Source organism: Pristis pectinata, chromosome 32 (assembly GCF_009764475.1).
Source record: "Pristis pectinata isolate sPriPec2 chromosome 32, sPriPec2.1.pri, whole genome shotgun sequence".
Lineage (NCBI taxonomy): Eukaryota > Metazoa > Chordata > Chondrichthyes > Rhinopristiformes > Pristidae > Pristis > Pristis pectinata.
This window is the reverse complement of record NC_067436.1, coordinates 16,261,417-16,281,935: the sequence shown is the minus strand read 5'-3', so window position 1 is coordinate 16,281,935 and position 20,519 is coordinate 16,261,417. Positions and strand designations below refer to the sequence as shown.

The following is a 20,519-nucleotide window of genomic DNA, read 5'->3' as shown; positions in this document are numbered from 1 at the left end:
GCAACTGATGAGGGGGCAGATAGATTTTTGGGGGTGTCACATTGATGATGGAGATCAGGCCGGTGATAGGGGTCAGGGGCAGATGACGGTACGGCAAGTAGATGAGAGAAAAGGGAGATGGTGGGGGTGATGAATTGTGAGGGGCAGGAAGATGATTGAAGGAGTGGATAGGTGATGAGGAGAGAAGATGGGGGTGTGTGTAGCTGCAGCTTGGGCATAATTAGTGACGATGGAAAGATGCTGGAGACACGTACATGGAGGAAAACTGAGGTCCCGGACTCTCCAGCAGCAGCCCAGGGTAGAGAGAGGCCCTTTACCCAGTGCCAAAGCAAATCCCACCCTCTGGTTAAGCCCTGCTTCAGTGACCTTGCGTGTGGTAGCACCTTGCGCAAGTGATTGTTGTATGTCATTGACATTGCTGCATGTGTCCAGTACTCTGTGTCCACTCATGTGTCATGAGCGTGGATGTATCAAGGAATGGTTTCAGCTTGCCTTTCCTCTGAAATGTTCAGAGGGATAAGGGCCAAATGCGGGCAAGTGGGACTAGCTTAGGTGGGCATCCTGGTCGGGGTGGACCAGTTGGGCTGAAGGGCCTGTTTCCGTGCTGTATGACTCTATGACTTTGGCATCTTACACTGATGTGTTTTCTGCCTTCTGATTCCATGGCTTTATCTGGAGGATGAGGATGAGTTCACCTGCTCCCCTGACCAATATTTGTCCCTCAATCAACATTTAAATGTAGATTATGTTTTTGTCACATTGTTTGGAGCTGGCTCTGTACTTATTAGTTGTCATTAGAGCTGTGACTATACTTCAAGGTAGGAGCCACGCACAGGGGTGAGAGTGAATGGGTCTCGGTGCGAGTGGGACACTGGCTCAAGTTCATGGAGGGTGATCCCAGGGTGGTCTAGCGGTTAGCGTATCACTATTGCAGCGCCAGCGACCCGAGTTCAATTCCCGCCGCTGTCTGTGAGGAGTTTGTACGTTCTCCCCGTGTCTGCGTGAGTTTCCTCTGGGTGCTCTGATTTCCTCCCGTGTTCCAAAGATGTATGGGTTAGGAAGCTGTGGGCATGCTATGTTGGCGCCGGAAGCGTGGCGACACTTGCGGGCTGCCGCCAGAACACTCTATGCAAGAGATGCATTTCATTGTGTGTTTTGATGTACATGTGACTAATAAAGAAATCTTATCTTATCTTAGAACAGCAATGAAACAGTCAAATATAGGGATGACAATCGAAATACCAAGGCTGCTAGCAGTGCATTAGTAAACTGGTTTATTTGGCTTTGGGATGTCTTGGGGAAGCTGCACATTAAGCTCATGGTTGGATAGGGAAGGCCTTTTGCAAATCCTGGAACATTACAATGACAGAAGTTCAAAACTACTCAGGGACGTTCAGGTCCCCGATCACCAGTTGTATGTAATGTTTTGCAGTGGAGAAAGTGCATATAAGGAACAAGCTGCCAGAAGAAGTGGTTCAGGCAGATACATTAACAATATTTAAAAGATTCTTGGATGAGTGCATGGATAGGAAAGGTTTAGAGGGATATGGGCCAAACATATGGGCAAATGGGACTTGCTGAGATGAGCATCTTGGTCAGCATGGATGAGTTGGGCTGAAGGGCCTGTTTCTGTGCTGTATTACTCTATGACTAACAGTGATGCAGATAAACCTGACACTTGTCAGTGGTGAATTAGCTTCTCAATCTAAGGGGTATGTGGTTCCTTTAAGTGACTAATCAATAAACTCTCATTGGTTACGTGGTTCTGACAATTGCCCAATCAGTGACTCCCTGCTGGTCATGCATCTCTGACACTTAGTCAGTGAGAAACCAACTGGTCAGATGCCTCTCCCCATCAGTTAAGATAAGGTAAGATAAGATTTCTTTATTAGTCACATGTACATCGAAACACACAGTGAAATCCACATTTTGCATAGAGTGTTCTGGGGGCAGCCCGCAAGTGTTGCCACGCTTCCGGCGCCAATATAGCATGCCCACACTTCCTAACCTGTACATCTTTGGAATGTGGGAGGAAACTGGAGCACCCGGAGGAAACCCACGCAATCACAGGGAGAACCCTTACACTGTCCTTATAGACAGCGGCTGGAATTGAACCCAGGTCACTGGCGCTGTAATAGCGTTACACTAACTGCTATGCTACCGTGCCTGCCGCTATGCTATCCGCCTGTGCTTCACGTTTTCCACTCAGTCCCTTGGACAGTCCTCGGCGGAGATGCTAACCAGGGGCAGATTTGGATTTACTTTCCTTGCTTTCACCCTCTCCCCGCCCCAGTGACTCCACCACTATGTCCCCAGCTCATCCTTGACCGACATGCCAGCACTCACTGTCAATGTCACCGCATTAAGAATGGGCTCAGAAGTAGTGATGGGGTAGATGTCAGCCACAGGCACCCCATGGCACCATCAGCTTCCCTGGCTGAGTCGAGAAAATAACGAAAACAAGGACACCACAGCTGACCAGGTGTTGGAAAGTTCAAATCTGTCCCAAGGTCGAAAATCTCAGTACACAGTGGTGTCCCGTTTACGGAAACTGTGGGTTGAGAGAGCGCCTGCTCCATCACGAAGAACTGGGGAGAGAACAGAGACCAGTTGGAGGGAGAGCTTCCTCCCTTTCATGGCCGGGATCAAATGGTGAGTGGGAGGAATTTCGAGCTTCCTTCTGCTCAGCCCTTGGTGAGTGCTGACAGATGGCCCATTTCCTGTATTATGAACAAGCAAAGTGATTACAGCCTCAGGGATTAATAAGAGCCAAAAGGGTCTAATCAGAACAATGGCTTAATAACATTTATACATTTCCAACACAAAGCAACATAACATTGCTATAAACAAGCACCATAAAATGCAGCACAGTTTAACAGGCATACTATGGTACAATAGCACAATACAGACTGTAATGTAACACTTCTCTCTGTGAATGTCCCACCACCGGGGAAGAAGAAATAAGACTTATTTCATTGTCCGCGCTTCTTCCTTGATTTTGGCTTATGATCCAGAAGAATAATAATGTGGGAAGCACCGTCTTTCATCACCAACCTGAAACCTGTTTGTCTGTACGGGAGATGTCAAAAAAGTAAGAGAAGGGAGCAGGAATACGCCGCTTGGAAACTCAAAGCTGATCTTCTGCCCTCAGCGCCACTATCCCCATATCTCCCGATTCCCTGAACACCTGGGCATCTATCCACCTCCCTTTTGAATCTCAAAGACTGAGCCTCCGAAGCCCTTGAGGGTTGAGGACTCCAAAGGTTCACCACCCTCTGAGCAAAGAAATCTCTCCCTATCTCAGTCCTAAATGGCCAACCCCTTATTATTGACCATGACCCCTAGTTGCAGGCTCCTTGGCCAGGGGAAACATTCCCCTTGCATCCAGACTGATGAACACTGTAAGAATTTTGTGGGCTTCAATGCAAACTCCTAATCACTATCTAAACTCCAGAGAATACACACTCAGTCTACTCAATGTCTCCTCAAACGGCTAACTCACCACCACTGGAATCAGTGTGGTAGATCTCCGCTGCACTCCCTGGTAGGAACACAATAAAGTAGGAGCAGGAGTAGGCCACTCGGCCCCTCAAGCCTGACCCGCCATTCAATATGATCATGGCAGATCTGCCCCTGGCCTCATCTCCTCTTCCCTACCAATTCCCCATCACCTTCATGGCCCTCAAAACCCAGAATGTCGACAACTCCTTTCCTCTCACAGGTGCTGTTCGACCCGCTGAGCTCCTCCAGCAGATTGTTTGTTGCCTCATAGCCCTCAATTCCCTGATCTTTCAAAAAAATTATCTACTTCCTCTTTTGTACCCCCAATGATCAAGCCTCCAACACCCTCTGGGGCAGGAAATTCCAGAGATTCGCCACCCACTATGAGATGCATTTCCTACACACCTCAGTTTTAAATGACAAACCCCTCAGTGACAAGTATATCTTTTGTTCAATTAAAGAGACCAAAACGAAACTCTAGGTATGGTGCAACAACTCAGTGGGTGAAGCAGCGTCTGTGGAGGGGGAAGGAATTGTTGACGTTTTGGTACTCTAGGTATGGTGTTGCTGGGTCTCGGCCAACATTCCACCCTTAATCAGTTGATTAATTAATCGCTGACACTTGTGGGACATTTGCTGGCACAAAATGGCTGCCTGAGTTGCCTGGAAGAAAAATAACTGCATGCCAAATGTAGTTCATGGGATAATATGCATGGGGTGCTTTGATATGATAAGGTGCTGTTAAAATGCAAATGCTATTAATTATTGCTACCTTCTGCTGGGGAAAGATCTGAAGAAGTTGAGGATTCTGCTGCTCATGTTGGCACTTAGCCGTGACTTCGCTTGGGCGTGTGCCCACAGGAGATTTAGTTTCTCTATTGTTTACAGTTCTCCAAGAGCCGGGGATAGAGAGTCACAGGGAGTGACATCTGTTACATGGGATTCAGTGGGCTGGTCACATGGGATCTTTCAGTGCTCTGTATTGCTTTTATACGGTTTAAAAAAATAGCTTCCACATGATCAAGGAATCTGGCAGATCAGAGGAAGCTTGGCTGGGAGACAGGTGTGCTGCTGAATCCCAGCTGCTGTCTCTTTTGACTGTGTATTTCAACAGTGAGTGGTATAAATAGATCAACAGAGCCAGAAAGTAGCTGTTCCAAGTAATTTTCTGAAACCTCCAAACACTGCTGAGTTCTGTCTATGAGCCTCTGTGCTGGTTTAATAATTCATCTCAAGGGTATGGGTATTTATGGCCATTGCTAATTGTCCTTGAGAAGGAGGTGATGAGGCACATTTGCAAACGACTGTATCGTCCTTCTGGTGAAGGGGCTGCTAGGGAGGGACTTCCAGGATTCAGAGCCAGCATTGACAAAGGAACAATGATATAGTTCCAAATCCTGGTTGTGTGCGACTTCATCAAATCGTGACACGTAGGATCCTAGAATTTTTTTGGTGTAGAACACTGTCGTTCAGGCCCTCAAACCCACCCCTGGCAAAAATGGACCATCAAGGTTAATCCCATTTCGCGGCCTTGGAGAAACAATCTGCTGGTGTGAACTCAAGCGGGTCGAGCAGCCATCTGTGGGAGGGAAGGAATCGTCAACATTTCGGGTCGAAACCGAGAATCGGGACCCGAAAGGTCAACAGGTCCTTTCCTCCCACAGATGCTGCTCGACCCGCTGAGTTCCTCCAGCAGATTGTCTGTTGCTCCAGGTTCCAACATCTGCCGTCTCTCGTGTGCCTGTTCTTGGGACCTAATCCTACAGGTTACAGTTCTTCAAGAGATCAGTGCTGAAGCTCCATCTCAAGCAGTGAATAGCAGACCCCACCTTTCTCAGCTTCCTTTTAACTCTTCTACCAATTAATTTAACCTACGACCCTAGTTACCTGCCCTCCACAGATGCTGCCTGACCTGCTGAGTTCCTCCAGCACTTTTTGTGTATTGCTCCAGATTGCAGCATCTGAAGAATTTCTTGTGTTTCTGTGTTGCCAACATCTCTGCTCAGGTCCTTCCTGTTTAAGGCCTTTCATAATTATATATACCTCAATTAAAGTCAGCAAAACAAAAGAGCTGGTCATTGACTTCAGGAAAGGGGGGGGGGGGGGTTGAGGAGCACATGCTTCTGTCTACATCAATTGTTCTGAGGTTGAGAGCTTCAAGTTCCTAGGGGTGACCACATCAATGCCACAGCCAAGAAAGCTCATCAGCACCTCTACTTCCTCAGGAGGCTAAAGAAATTTGGCATGTGCCCTTTGACACTCACCAACTTTTATCAATGCACCATAGAAAGCATCCTATCTGGATGCACCATGGCTTGGCATGGCAACTGCTCTGCCAGGACCACAAGAAAACTTCAGAGAGTTGTGGACACAGCCCAGCATATCATGGAAACCAGCCTCCCCTCCACGGACTCTGTCTACACTTCTCGCTGCCTCGGTAAAGCAGCCAGCATAATCAAAAGACCCCACCACCCCAGACACTCTCTCATTCTCCCCTCTTTCATTGGGCAGAAGATACAAAAGCCTGAAAGCACGTACCACCAGGCTCGAGGACAGCTTCTATCGGCCTGTTATAAGACTACTGAACAGTTCCCTAGTACAATAAGATGGACTCTTGACCTCACAATCTACCTAGTTATGACTTTGCACCTTATTGTCTGCCTGCACTGCACTTTCTCTGACACTTTATTCTGCATTCTGTTATTGTTTTACCCTGTACTACCTCAAATGCACTGTGTAATGAACTGATCTGTATGCAAGACAAGTTTTTCACTGTACGTACAAGTGACAATAATAAACCAATTCTAAGGAATTGCAATTCCAAACCTTCCCTCGGTCTCCTGTGTACAAAAGAAACACTAATTGACTAGACTGTGTCTCCTCATAACTTTCACCTCTGCCTTGGCAACATCCTGTAAATCTCCTCTGCACCCTCTCTGGCACCGTCCTGTCTTTGATGATATTCCTATTTGGGACATGGGATCAGGCGGGGAAACAAGTCATAGAGTCATACAGCAGAAGAAACAGGCCCTTCAGCCCATCGAGTCCATGCTGACTGTCAAGCTCCCATTTACACTAATTGCATTTTTTGTTCTCCCCACATTCCCCTCAACTCTCCCCCCCTCATCTACACACTAGGGGCAATTTACAGCAGCCAATTAATGTTGACTCCCATGTGGGAGGAAACCGGACTAAGCCTGTATGGTCACGGGGGAACATGCAAACGCCACACAGTGAGCACTCGAGGTCAGGATCAAACCCGGGTCTCCGAGCCATGAGGCAGCAGCTCTAACAGCTGCACCACCGGCTGCGCTTAAGTGCTTGCATTTTCCCAACTTCATGAGGATACGAACATTCCCAGTTCTCCCCTCCGCCACCCCTCCCCTCTCCTTTATCACACAGACTTTCTGAGGAACATATTTTTGCCAGGGAAGTGAAGAGTGGTGAAGGATAGCCTGGCTTCACCAGTGAGATTTTGGGAAGCTGGAGTCCAAGAGTCTGGGGAGATGAGACTCAGTTTACTGACATGCCTGTGTGCAATGTGATTGGCTATGTTAATTAGTGGGATCCTGACCGCACCCAGTAATGATACAACTCCTCCAAAAACACGAGGAATTGAAAATGCATCTGGCTGGGGCTAAAGACAGGTCGTATCTCAGAATCAGATTTATTATCACTGACATATGTTGTGAAATGTGTTGTTTTGCAGCAGCAGTACAGTGCAAGACGTAAAAATTACTAAAAGTTACAAAAATAAATAAATAGTGCAAAAGAGGAATAACAAGGCAGTGTTGATGGGTTGATGGACCGTTCAGAAATCTGACAGCGGAGGGGAAGAAGCTGTTCCTGAATCGTTGAGTGTGGGTCTTCAGGCTCCTGTACCTCCTCCCCAATAGTAGTAACATGAAGAGGGCATGTTTCATTTATGTTTTTCTTGTGAATGCTGCTTATCTGATGCTATGTGCCTGTGATGCTGATGCAGGTAAGTTTTTCATTGCACCCGTGCGTACATGTACTCGTGCAGATGACAATAAACTCAACTTTAAATGTACAACATTCAGTTCTGTTGAGCCCTAGCAACAAACAATCTGCTGCAGGAACACAGCGAGTTGATGCAGGGTTTTGACCCAAAACATCAACAGTTCCTTTCCCTCCACAGATGCTGCTCGACCTGCTGAGTTCCTCCAGCAGATTGTTTGATGCTCCAGATTCCAGCATCTGCAGTCTCTTGTGTCTCCTGTCGACTCCAAGGATTGTGCGCAGTTCTGCTCATCCAGCTATAGGAAGGATGTCACTAAGCTGGAAAGGATGCAAAGGAGTTTCAAGAGGATGTTACAAGGGCTGGAGGGCTTGAGTTATAAGGAGAGATTGGATAGACTGGGACTTTTTTCCCTAGCATGTAGGAGGCTGAGGGGTGACCTTAGAGAGAAATATAAAATCATAGAGAAGGTGAATGGCCACAGCTTTTCCCCCCAGGGTAGGGGAGTGTAAAACTAGAAGGAATAGATTTAAGGTGAGAGGGGAAAGATTTAAGTGATCAGAGGAGTGTTTTTCCACACAGAGGGCACTGTGTATATGGACTGAGCTACCAGTGGAAGTGGTAGAGCTGGGTACAATGACAAGGTTTAAAGGACATTTAGACAGGTACATGGATAGGAAAGGTTTAGAGGGATATGGACCAAATGCTGGCAGATGGAACTAACTCAGATAGGCAATTTGGTCAGCATGGACGAGTTGGGCCGAAGGGCCTGTTCCATGCTGTATAAGTCTATGACTATTATCAGGTGCATAACATAATAGGCAGCAAATATTTCAAAATCAAGTCTAACAACTGCAGATACTGGAAATCAGAAATATAAATCAGAAAATGCTAGAAATACTCAGCAGGTCAAACAGTACCTGTGGAGAGAGACACTATCAACATTGCAGGTCTGAGATCTGAGATTCCTCCTATTCTGGGTTCCTGTCCATATCAAATTTCACAACCTCTCCCTCTCCCCAAAGTTTTGTGTGTCCCAACCATGCTCGTTACTACAGCACTGAGCAATGCCACTGTCATAAGCAACCTTCACACTTACCCCAAAGGGATCAGTGTAACAAGATTCAGTGGAAGGAAGGAACTTACTCTCCCCCAGCTCCTTTCATAACCTCAGGATGTCCAAAAGCTTTTTACGACCATTAAGGGACATGGTTATAATCCAGGAGTACTGGAATAGAGGAATATCATGACATGGAAATGGGTTATTGTTGAATTTGTGTCATACAGGACTGGTTTAACACAGGAATAGACAATGCAGGCATCCTGTTATGCAGTAAGTAAGAATAGAGAATGCTGGATTTATTCAGCAGGTCAGGCAGCAGCAGTGGAAGGAGAAGCAGAGTTTATCTGCTGAGTGTGTCTGGATTTGTCTGTTTTTATTTCAGATTTCCAGCATCTGCAGCGTTTTGATTTCCATCACATTTTGCAGAGATGACATAATGCAGGAATAATGAATTTCAGGAATGTCGCATTGCAAGACTGGTGTAATGTGAGAATGGTGTATTGCAGGAGCAGTGTCATGTAAAAATATTATTGCACTGTAATGTTATAGTCATTGTTGTAGGAAGATACAGCACAGAAACAGGCCATCCAGCCTACTGAATTAGTGCTGACCATCAAGCACCAAACACACAAATCCTACATTAATCCCATTTTAAGGAGAGGAGGAGGATGAGAGGAGACATGATAGAGGTGTACAAAATATTGAGAGGAATAGATAGAGTGGAGAGCCAGCACCTCTTTCCCAGGGCAGCAATGCTCAATTCTAGAGGGCATGGCTTTAAAGTAATTGGTGGGAAGTTCAAGGGAGATATCAGAGGAAGGTTTTTTACCCAGAGAGTGGTTGGGGCATGGAATGCGCTGCCTGGAGTGGTGGTGGAGGCAGGTACATTGGTCAAATTCAAGAGATTACTAGATAAGCATATGGAGGAATTTAAAATAGAGGGATATGTGGGAGGAAGGGGTTAGATAGTCTTAGGTGAGGTTTAAAGGTTGGCACAACATTGTGGGCCGAAGGGCCTGTATTGTGCTGTACTGTTCTATGTTCTATGTTCAGTATATTCTCCCCACATTCTCATCAACTTCCCCCAAATTCTACCGCTCACCCACACACTAGAGGCAGCTTACAGTGGCCAATTAACCTACCAACCCGCACATCTTTGGAGTCCCAGACGAAACCCATGAGGTCACAAGGAGAAGGTGTAATTTCCACATAAACAGCACCCGGGGTCAGGATTGAACCTGGGTCTCTGGCGCTGTGAGGTAGCGGATCTTTCAGCTGGGCCACTGTGGTGCCCTAACTGCGAGTACACGTAAAATGGAAAACATTATAATGCAGGAACATTGTTATATGGGAATGCCTTCAAATGACTCTGATTTGCACATTAACCCAGCGCTCATTCCAGAATCAGGGAATACAGTGGCATTCGACCAATGTCATCATTGTCCTCATTAGCAGTGTACATCAGGTTTGAGCTGGGTATCCTGATGAACGCATCAACAATCATACTCCAACGACTCCATCTGGCCATCTGCTCTGCAGAGCGGCCCGAGGCACATGACGACACACACTACCAGCTGAGCTAATAGGATGGCACAAACGCTCTACGGCTTTGCTGCCGTCTGCTCACAGATAATTAGAGGACAGGAAATCCACCCCAGGTGAGTATCACTTCAGGATATAGATCTACTGCAGGATGAGGAGTGTTGCTATTGGATAAAGTTACCGCACAGAGCCCAGGGTACAAAATCAGCGATGTCCCAGAAGGTATCCAAGGACTGCATGCAAATCTAGATACAGCATGGAAGGTTAAGAGGATATTTAATAAAGCTGTTCAAAATTATAGAATCAAAGTACAATACCGGAGAGAATACTGCCATTCACACGTACCACCAGGCTCAAGGACAGCTTCTATCTGCCTGCTATAGGACTATTGAATGGTTCCCTAGTACAATAAGATGGACTCTCGACCTCACAATCTACTTTTTTATGACCTTGCACCTTATTGTCTACCTGCACTGCACTTTGTCTGTAGCTCTTACACTTTATTCTGCATTCTGTTATTGTTTTACCTTGTACTACCTCAATGCACTGTGTAATGAATTGATCTGTACGATCAGTATGCAACACAAGTTTTTCACTGTACCTCAGTACAAGTGACAATAATAAACCAATTCCATTTCCTAATTTCTGTGACAATCAATCCAGTTGGTCTCACTTTGTTCCCCCTCCCCCTCCATTCCCCTGAAAATGTTTACTCTCCAAGTTTTTATTCAATTCCCTTTTTAAATTTAACATTTTTAAATACCAACGAGAGACTTTCCATTAGCACAGGGCTCAGTAGCCACAGCACAGAGGTTTGAAATAAATGGCAAAAGATCCACGGTGGAGATGTGGAGAATTTTATTTCATTGTGATCTGGGGTACGTTGCCTCAGAGAACAGTGGATGCAAGTGATAGAATCTTAGCATTATTACTGCTCATAAGGACATTTAGCTCATCAAACCTAGGCTGGATCTGTGTAGTAGATTCTGCAATAACTTGCAAAATAGAACTGAATGAACTCTACAGGAGAAACTTACAGGGAAACAGGGAACGAGCAGGGTTAGTGGGACAAATTGGAGAGCTCTTTCTCTGGACCAGCACAGAATTACTGGGCTGAATGGTACAACTTCATGATGCCATCAGTTTCAACAAGGTAGAAGGCGTCCTGCAGGACTCCAGGTGAAACCCACCAAAGGTGACCTTAATAATGATTGCAATGAACTATGAGATTCTCATACCTGACAGGAAACTCCCTCCATTTAATTATTCTGCTGCATTTGCATGCTGTTCCTTTGAAAAAGTAATTTGTGCCTGGTTGCTGGTAGCAGCTTGTGTGAGTGTGTACATCCCATGCAGAATGGGGTGAGGCCCAGTAAAGGGGTGAGAATATGGGAAAACAATTTTAAACAAAATGGTCCCACCAGTTTGAAAGGTTTGGATGCAATGTTGGTTTTACACCCCTCTCGACTTTCACCCATCTCAGTTGACAATAATATCAAATAGGCATCAAGACCGACAATCCATCCAGTCCATGTGAAACTCACATTCGGAGCCTGCATAGAGTTTGCCCTCAGGGTCACGATACTGATGGAAAATCATGGCAAAAAAAAACAAGCTGCTGGAGGAACTCAGCGGGTCAGGCAGCAGCTGTGGGGGGAAATGGACAGTGGGTGTTTCAGGTTGAGATCCTTCATCTGGGCTGAAAGAGTAGGGGGGAGATGGCCAGTATAAAGAGGTGAGGGGTTATTGTAGCAATAGGTGGCAAGTGATAGGTGGATCCAGGTGAGGAGGGGGTGATTGGAGATGGAGGAGGGAAGGGCGGAAACAGCGACAGAGGTTGGGAGGTGCTAGGTGGAGGCAACAGAGGGCTGCAGATGGAGGAGTCTGATAGGAGAGGAAGGTGAAGGGTGAAACTAATTAAGGGAGGGATGCTGGGCAGATAGGAATAATAGGGAGAGGGGGTAGGGGACCGAGTGGGAGGAGTGTGTGGGTGATGGGCAGTTTCAGTTACTGGGATAAACCGATGGAATGGATTTTGCTGTCACTGGAAGAAAAGATTGTGATGACATCAATGGAACAATGTCAGAAGTGGAGCACAACACTCAGCCACTGAGTTCCCAAAGACTCCTAGGATTTACACCCAAAGCAAAACTGAAGGTATTTTCCCCACAACAAACAGTCACTGCTGGGTAAACCCCATTCCCAAAGATATGTTCAGCTTCTGTGAACCCCAGACATTGGGAACCAGTGCTGTTTGGTCTCTGAACAGTAAAGCAGCCTTTGCTGACGATTTTATCCTCTCACTTTACACTTGTTCACGGTTCTTTCCATATTTCTTTATGATGTAGGAGAAAGCCTTTTGGCCCACTGAGTCTACGCCAGTTCATAGAGCAATCCCTTTCCCCCACTAATTTTCCCTGTAACCTATTCTTCCCAAATTCCCATTAATTCCCTGAAGATTCTATCACTCACCAACACACTAGGGGCAATTTACAGTGGCCAATTGACCTACAGACATTGAATTTCATCTTCTGTTGCCTGAATCTTCATAGTACTAAAGATGCTCAAATGAGAATGCCTTGCAATGACTTATCTTTATACACAAGGGTAGGAACTTCTGGCATGAGAAAAAGATAAGACAGTATTACTCTTGGCTGGGTGAGCTTTATGGTAACTCTGCACCCTTGCAATTGATGTTGTGATATTTGGTAGACCTTTAAGGTTTCACAGTGGTTGGCTCTGAACCTGATCTTCTCAAATGGTGCCATTATATAAGAAATTTATTGTTAATTATATTTAAAAAGAATTGAAAGCATGCCTCCTTTGGCTGGTTTCTGAGGGACTCAATAACCTCTCCATGACATCATTAATGCAATCATCTGTTGAATGTGAAACAATTTCCCCTCAGCGACAACAACCAATTAGCTTGTGGAGGTATCTGCTGGGATTTTAAAGGAAGGAATTGTTCTCTGTAATGAAACTTCTCATCTCTGTCCTACATGGCGAAGCCCCTTGGGTTATGTCCTGTAGTTCCAGTCTCGCCAGGTGCAGGAAGCATTCATCTGAACCCAAGGCCAATCTTAGCAACAGGTAGCTTTCTTCAAAGAAGCTTCTTTGGGATTTTCAGAACTTCTTCCCTCTTTTCACATCAAATATGTCACAAACAGTGCCTCCTGCAACAGTGACTTTTGTGCAGTGCTGGTGTTCATTGGTCCATATCTGACGCCTTCAGATGCCAAGACCTTGTGCTCTGAAATTCTACTCCAACCAAAACCTCTTTTTTCCTACCGGTTGGACCAAGTTTTTGGTCACCTGCTGTAATATCCCTTTTCTTGGTTCCAAGTCAAATTGTGTTTGGATGGATTCTTTATGAGGTGGTGCCTCAAGAGGGTGGCATCCATCACTAAGGACCCTCACCATCCAGGACATGCCCTCTTCTCGTTACTGCCATCGGGGAGGAGGTACAGGAGCCTGAAGACCCACACTCGATGATTCATGAACAGCATCTTCCCCTCCGCCATCAGATTTCTAAACGGTCCATGAACACTACTTTGTTATTCCTTTTTATTGTGCACTATTTTATATCTTTGCACTGCACTGCTGCCACAAAACAATTTTCACGATATTTAAGTCAGTGATAATAAACCTGATTCTGATTCCAGTGGATTCAAACATCTTATTGCATCAAGAGTCAGAGAGTCATACAGCACGGAAACAGGCCCTTCAGCCCACTGAGTCCGTGACAAGCTCCCATTTACACTAATCCCATTTTAGTCTCTCCGCATTCCCCTCACCCACCACCCCCCCCCCCCCCAAACCACCCTCTGCCTCTCGATTCTATCACCCACCTACACACTAGGGGCAATTTAGAGTAGCCAATCAATCTACCAACCTGCTCATCTTTGGGACATGGTGGAAACTGGAGCCTCTGGAGGAAACCAGTACAGTCACCTGGAGGAAACCAATAGAGAACGTGCAAACTCCACACAGACAGCTCTGGTGGTCCGGACTGAACCCAGGTTATTGGAGTTATGAGGCAGCACCACTGTGAAATCCAGATTATGTATAAATGCAAGTTGTTATTTAGTGATATTTACTGTGAATAGCAAGTAAAATTTTAAATCCACCTCTTTCTATTTACAATCTATAGTGACACAATATGTTGTAACTATGAACCATCTGATGATTTCATAAGTCAACTAATAATTTACAATCAATGCAAAATTGAAGATCATTTCCAACAACCACTGAATACAGAGCAACAGTCAGGCTTAGTTTACCAGCTTATCAGTAAAACCCCTTCATTTTGCTCAGAAATAGTTGCTCTTGATCAATCAATGAATCCGATCAGAAATGAGAAACTGAGGTTCTGTGCAATAGCGCAGCCAGCTGAATGTGAAATTCCCGAGTAATTCCCAGATGATCCCTCAGAACATTTGGCCCAAGTTATTGCAAGGTAATGGCATTGTATGGATAGGTTCGGAGAAGGTCATTAGCAACTTCAAGATGATTATCATTCACACTTACTGGTTGTCCGCCATGTGGAGAGATGCCACTCAGGAGTACCTTCTCAAACCTCCAGCAGAATCTGTTGCAGTCTTATCCCATTGCCTTGACTTCCCATGCCTGTATGAAATAAAGAAAACAAATATATGATATCTTTATTAGTCACATGTATTTCGCTGTGTGTTTCAATGTACATCTTTTGTGTAGCGTGTTCTGGAGGCAGCCCGCAAGTGTCGCCACGTTTCCAGTGCCAACATAGCATACCCACAGCTCCTAACCTGTAGGTCTTTGGAACGTGGGAGGAAACCGGAGCACCCGGAGGAAACCCACACAGACATGGGGAGAACGTACAAACTCCTGACAGACAGCGACGGGAATTGAACCTGGGTCACTGGCGCTGTAATAGTGTTATGCTAACTGCTACACTACCGAATATGTTTAGGCTGATAGACTTTATCCTCATTAACAGAGAGAATTAAAGACTTAGAGGAGAATTTCCTTGTACACTAGGTAGGACTGGCCTATATACACTATTTAGAAGAAATCTCGTTGAAGCACAAGTTTATTAGAGGGACTGATGGGGTAAATGCTGACAGGATATTTCCATAGAGTGTGAATCCAGATCCAGAACAGTCTCATGAGAAAGGGTGGGCTACCTGGGTCTGAGATGAGGAGAAATTCCTTTACTCAATGTTTGGAATTCTAAACTTCAGGAGACTGCAGCTGCTCAATGACTGTGTCTATCCAAAGTCCAGATAAAGTTTTTTGGGAGCTAAAGAATAAGGGGAGAGGGTGGGGAGTGAATTTGAGATTAAGGCCATGATCTCATTGAATGGCAGAGCGGGAAGTGGTCTGAGAGGCTGGGTAGGATTCAGGGTTAATATTTCATCCAAACAGTAGCAGCTTCAGCAGTTCAACCCGCCTGTGGGTACATCAGTCCAGGTTAAGCAGCTAAATCCATGGAGTAGCCATTGAATCCACAATGTCCTTACTCTGAGACAGGTGTTCCACGCACTAAGCCACAGAAGAATTACATGCAGTTTCCTTCAAGCCTGCCTCAGAGTGAAGGCTCCCAGTCTCCAGAAAAGGATGGTCTCAAATTTGATTCCTCAGCCTGCATTGAATTAAGTGATCCTGGTCCACGCTAAAAGGGATCCTCAGCAAGGAACCAACTCTACAAAATCAGGGGGAAAGAGACTAATGCAAAAATATTTTTACACTGTCTGTTGCTGGTGCATTTATAAGATACTCACATTGTGCACCTTTATGATACATGCAAATACTGGATGTAAATAGCATGAATATTGTTCTCATGCAATGCAGGTACATGTTATGTATAGCATTGGATTCACAAGAGACTGCAGATGCTGGAATCTGGAGAGAAAAATACACACTGGTGGAACTGCGCAGCAGGTCAGGCAGCATAGTGTTCTTGTATAAATGTTCTTGTACATGGAATACATATGTTGTATTCATATGATATGCATACATTGCATGTACATGGTACACATATAGTGAATGTACAAGGTGCCCAAATGGTCATGTTCATAGTGTGCATGGGATATATGTGTATAATCTGCATTTAAGGTGCATATACACTATAAAAAGGTATACGCAGTGCACGTTTATAGAATATGTATTCAGCTATTCTGTTGAAGGGAATCTGCACAATACTTTAAAGGGGCTGAAAACAAACTGCTGGAGGAACACAGCAGGTCAGGCAGCATCTGTAGTGGGAAAAGGACCATCAATGTTTCGGGTTGAGACCCTCCTTCTGGACCGTGCATTTCCCACTACAGATGCTGTTTGACCCACTGAGTTCCTTCAGCAGTTTATATTTTGCTCCAGATTCCAGCATCTGCAGTCTGTTATGTCTCCACTTTAATGGTCCTGTCTCTCCCACTATGAATACTGCGACAGGGATCCAATAACCAATATTGTGCTTTCCCTGCTATATGGCAAAATGAAGTAGAGAGTTCATTATTCCCAAATTTAATTATATTCTAATTTAGCAATAATTAAATGCAATTCTTCCCATTAAGTCACAGTTTCCAGGATTATATGCAGGAATTCCCCTTCACCTTGAGTGGGGAAGATTAGGTAGTGATCTAATTGAAATGGTTAAGATGATTAAAGGATTGGTCGTGTAGACAGAGAGAGACACTATTTTGTCTGGTCAGGAAGTTCAGAGTAAGGGGGCAGAACCTTAAAATTTGGTTCAGATCAGAGAAAGCAAAAGAAATCTGGAACCCTCTGCTGGGAGTCAAATGAAGATTTTGCAATGGAGGTTGATAGGTTTTTATAAGTCAAGTAGGTGGAGTTAAGATACAGATCAGCCAGGATCTCATTGAATGAATGAATAGCTTTGATGATCTGGCTCCTACACTTGTAATTAAACACACACATTGCTGCTCAAAAAAATGGAGACATTACTTTGATTCTTTACTGCTTTCTGCTAGTTACTGCACATGCTTACAACAGACTCAGCACCCTTGAAAGGGAGGTGTTCTTGAAGTCAAAACTAGAACATGACTGTAGCAAAGCTCAAGAGGCCAAGGGACCTACTGTGACGCTTACATGCTAGCCTGACTTGATCCTTAAAGGCAAGTGAGAAATATTTAAGTACATTTGAAAGCTGACACCCATAGTCTGAACCACTTCTTTCTAAGCATCAGTTCCATTTGCCAAAGATCAAAATTTTGCACGGGTAATCATTTGATTACAAGCCTTGAAAAAAGTAGACGAGATTTTTATACCATCGTTTTTTTTTGGCATGAAAGACAAACGTATTGGGAAAGAAGAATGTTTCCTTTAGCACTTTAAAATCTGACTTTTATTCTCTGGGGCTAAATTATAACAGCCACATAAGGTGCCGTTCAGGGCTTTCAGAGGCGTGTGCTTGTCCTTTTGGCTTGTGGAGGTGAGAAAGTAGAGACATGACTACAAGGCAGCACACAAGATGCTGGAGGAACTCAATCAGGTAGCATCTTCGGGGGGGAATCTGGTTCCCGACCCGAAACATCCACTGTCCATCTCCCTCTGTAGATGCTGCCTGACCCACTGAGTTCCTCCAGCATCTTGTGCGTTGCTCCAGATTCCAGCATCTTCTGACCCCTGCCAAAGAGTTGGTTTTAAAAGTAGGGTGCAGAGAGGTGCAGGATCAAATATATTATTACCAAGACAAGATTAAATCCTCTCTCAGCCAAAGACATTCCTCATTCCAACAAGCTCAAGTCAGCCAATATATACTCTAAAAAAATCTAGTAGCAGAGGATTTTTAGCCGAAGACATCTTGTGTGGAGCCATACAGAGTACAATGCCCAAGAGACTTTATTTTAATGTAAATGCACAAAATAATTAACTCAGCCAAGGGAGATGTGAGGTGAGTGCTCAACAGTTGGTGAAGGGGTAAAGTTTGAAGGAGGGAAGTGGAGAGGAGGAGGAGTTCAAGGAGACAATTCTGGAACTTAGCATAATGGTTGGAAGAACAGCTACTAATGGTGGATTAAGAGTGGAAACTGCAGTTTGAAAATTGGAGTGGTCAGAGAGCTGGAGGAGGATACAGAGTTAAAGAGCGAGGCTATGGAGGGAACAGAACACGAGGACAAGACTTTTAAATGGTGAGGCATTCTGGCAACTAATGTACCCCAGGTTGACTGATGAGTGGGGCTTGGTGCAAGATAGGACACACGGCCATCAGAGATTAGGAAGAGGGTGAGCTGGCTAGCAACATGTTGGGATAATCAAGACTGCAGGTAATAACAACGTGATTCGGATTTCACCAGCAGATGAGGTGAGGCAGGGTCAGAGTCAATTCTAAATTTAGGATGCACTTTATTGATGCATACTTCATCTCTGCTGTACAGTCAAATTAAAAACAAAAATCAATACCAGAAAAAATGCACCGTCCTGTTTTTAAGATGCTGTTCTAAATCTCTGCTGGACTTTGTAGACCGATCTGCGACTGGGAATGTTTTGATCAAGCCACGAATCCTCTTATTTAGTTTGTAATTTGTTGCTGATATATTAACTAGAACCAGGAATGAGTTACGACAAACAACTTGTATAAGCATCTTCCAAAGAATTTGGAAAGCTTCCACTACTTGTACTTTTCTCCCCTTCTGCATGGGCTAAACCTGAATCTAACTAAGGGCAAGGCAAGACATATCTGGTGGGAGAATGGATGGAGGTGCAAAATCTTCAAAGTGCCAGTAATAATTGTGGAAATCCCAAAAGCAGCCCCAACATTTCATTTAATTGGTCAGTGCATAAATAACCTTACCTACTGAGCACATCCCACAGCCCTGCTATTAGCAACACTCAACACAGACAAAGAACCATTATCTGCTACTAAGTTACTGAGTTGGTCTCACCCTAGCAGAGATATTCTCTTTGTTCTGCCCATCCCTCCCCAATCTTCTCTTCTGAAACTAATTTGTTTACTCTCTTTCCCAGTTCTCAAACTTAAAACATTAGCTCTATTCCTTTTTCCACAGACGCCGTTTGACCTGCTGAGGGTTTCCAGCATTTTCTGGTTTTATTCATGAATACAAGTTGACAGAAACATGAATTGTGATCCTTGACACACTAGCAAAAAACCTGAACTCCTGACTGCAAGGAGACAGGATGGATTTCCCCCTTGTTCTCAAGGGCTACTTGTCAGCAATGGCTCAACAGACAGCACACTCATCTCTGACACAGAAGGTCGTGGGTTCAAGTACCACTCCAGGGATTTGAACAGAAAATCTGGGCAGTGTGCTTTGCTGCAGTATTGAGGGAGTGTTGTACTCTTATAGAATTATCATAACACAGAAGGTGGCTGTTTAGCTGATGGAGTCTATGCTAGTTCCCAGAGAGCCCCACAAATTATTCTATCCAATTCCCCTTTGAAGGCCCATTGTACCCTGTTCATGAACAGCAGATACTATTAGTGTTCAGGCCAATATTTAACCCTCCACCAACATTTCGTCTTAACATTTAACAGATTATCTGGTCTTACCACACTGGTTTTTGTGGAAGCTTATCATGCACAAACTTGGCACCACGTATCCCAAAATACATCAGTGACTACACTTCAAGAAGTATTTTCTTAGGATGTGGAAGGAGGCTATTCGGTCCATCGAACCTACACTAGCTCTCAAAGAAATCCCATTAATCCCATTTCCCCATTTACTTCTCATTCTTTCCCACATGGTCCATAACTCTACTCTGATTTCCCTGCCAACCACATAAACCAGCAGTAACTTATAGTAACCAATTAACCTACAACCTTTGGGATGCGAGAAGAAACTAGAGTACCAGAAGAAAGCCCGTGTGATCACAGGGAGAACGTTTAAATTCCACACAGACAGACAGCACCAGAGCTCAAGATCGCCCCAGGCTGCTGGAGCTGTCAGGCAGCAGCATTACCTGCTGAACCACTGTGCCGCCCACCAAAACACTTTGGGACACTCTCAAATTAACGTAGTGAAAGGGGCCAGGGAAAAGGAAGCCTTTCTTGCAATGGGAGTCTTCTGCTTGGCCTGAAGACCTGTCCTGTACATTGCCCTGTCTTTTCTCAACATAATCATAGAGTAATACAGCACAGAAACAGGACCTTCGGCCCAACTGGTCCGTGCCAACCACAGCATCCTCCCTGCTAGTCCCAGTTGCCCGTGTTTGGCCCAGAACCCTCCAAGTACCAATCCAAATGCCTCTTAAATGTTGGAAATGTACCTGCCTCGACCACTTCCTCTGGCAGCTCATTCCGGTTACACACTACCCTCTGTGTAAAGAATTTAGCTCTCAGGTATCTCTTAAATCTCTCCCCTCTTATCTTGTTTCTGTGCCCTCAAGTTATGGACGCCCCAACCCTGGGAAACAGATCATGATCGTCCACCTTATTCATACCCCTCATAATTTTATGAACTTCTGAGGTCACCCCTCATT

At 44.9% G+C, this 20,519-nt stretch overlaps 1 protein-coding gene across 3 annotated transcripts in view; it reads right to left on the bottom strand.

Moving 5' to 3' along the window:
• Positions 1-20,519, bottom strand: part of tmem266 (transmembrane protein 266) — a 153,073-nt gene that overhangs the window by 83,599 nt on the left and 48,955 nt on the right. For all 3 annotated transcript variants that reach the window (XM_052042769.1, XM_052042772.1, XM_052042770.1), the window contains exon 2: positions 14,613-14,711. In XM_052042769.1, the coding sequence (XP_051898729.1) occupies positions 14,613-14,626 (14 nt within the window). In that variant the 5' untranslated portion in view covers positions 14,627-14,711. The remainder of the gene's footprint in view (positions 1-14,612; positions 14,712-20,519) is intronic.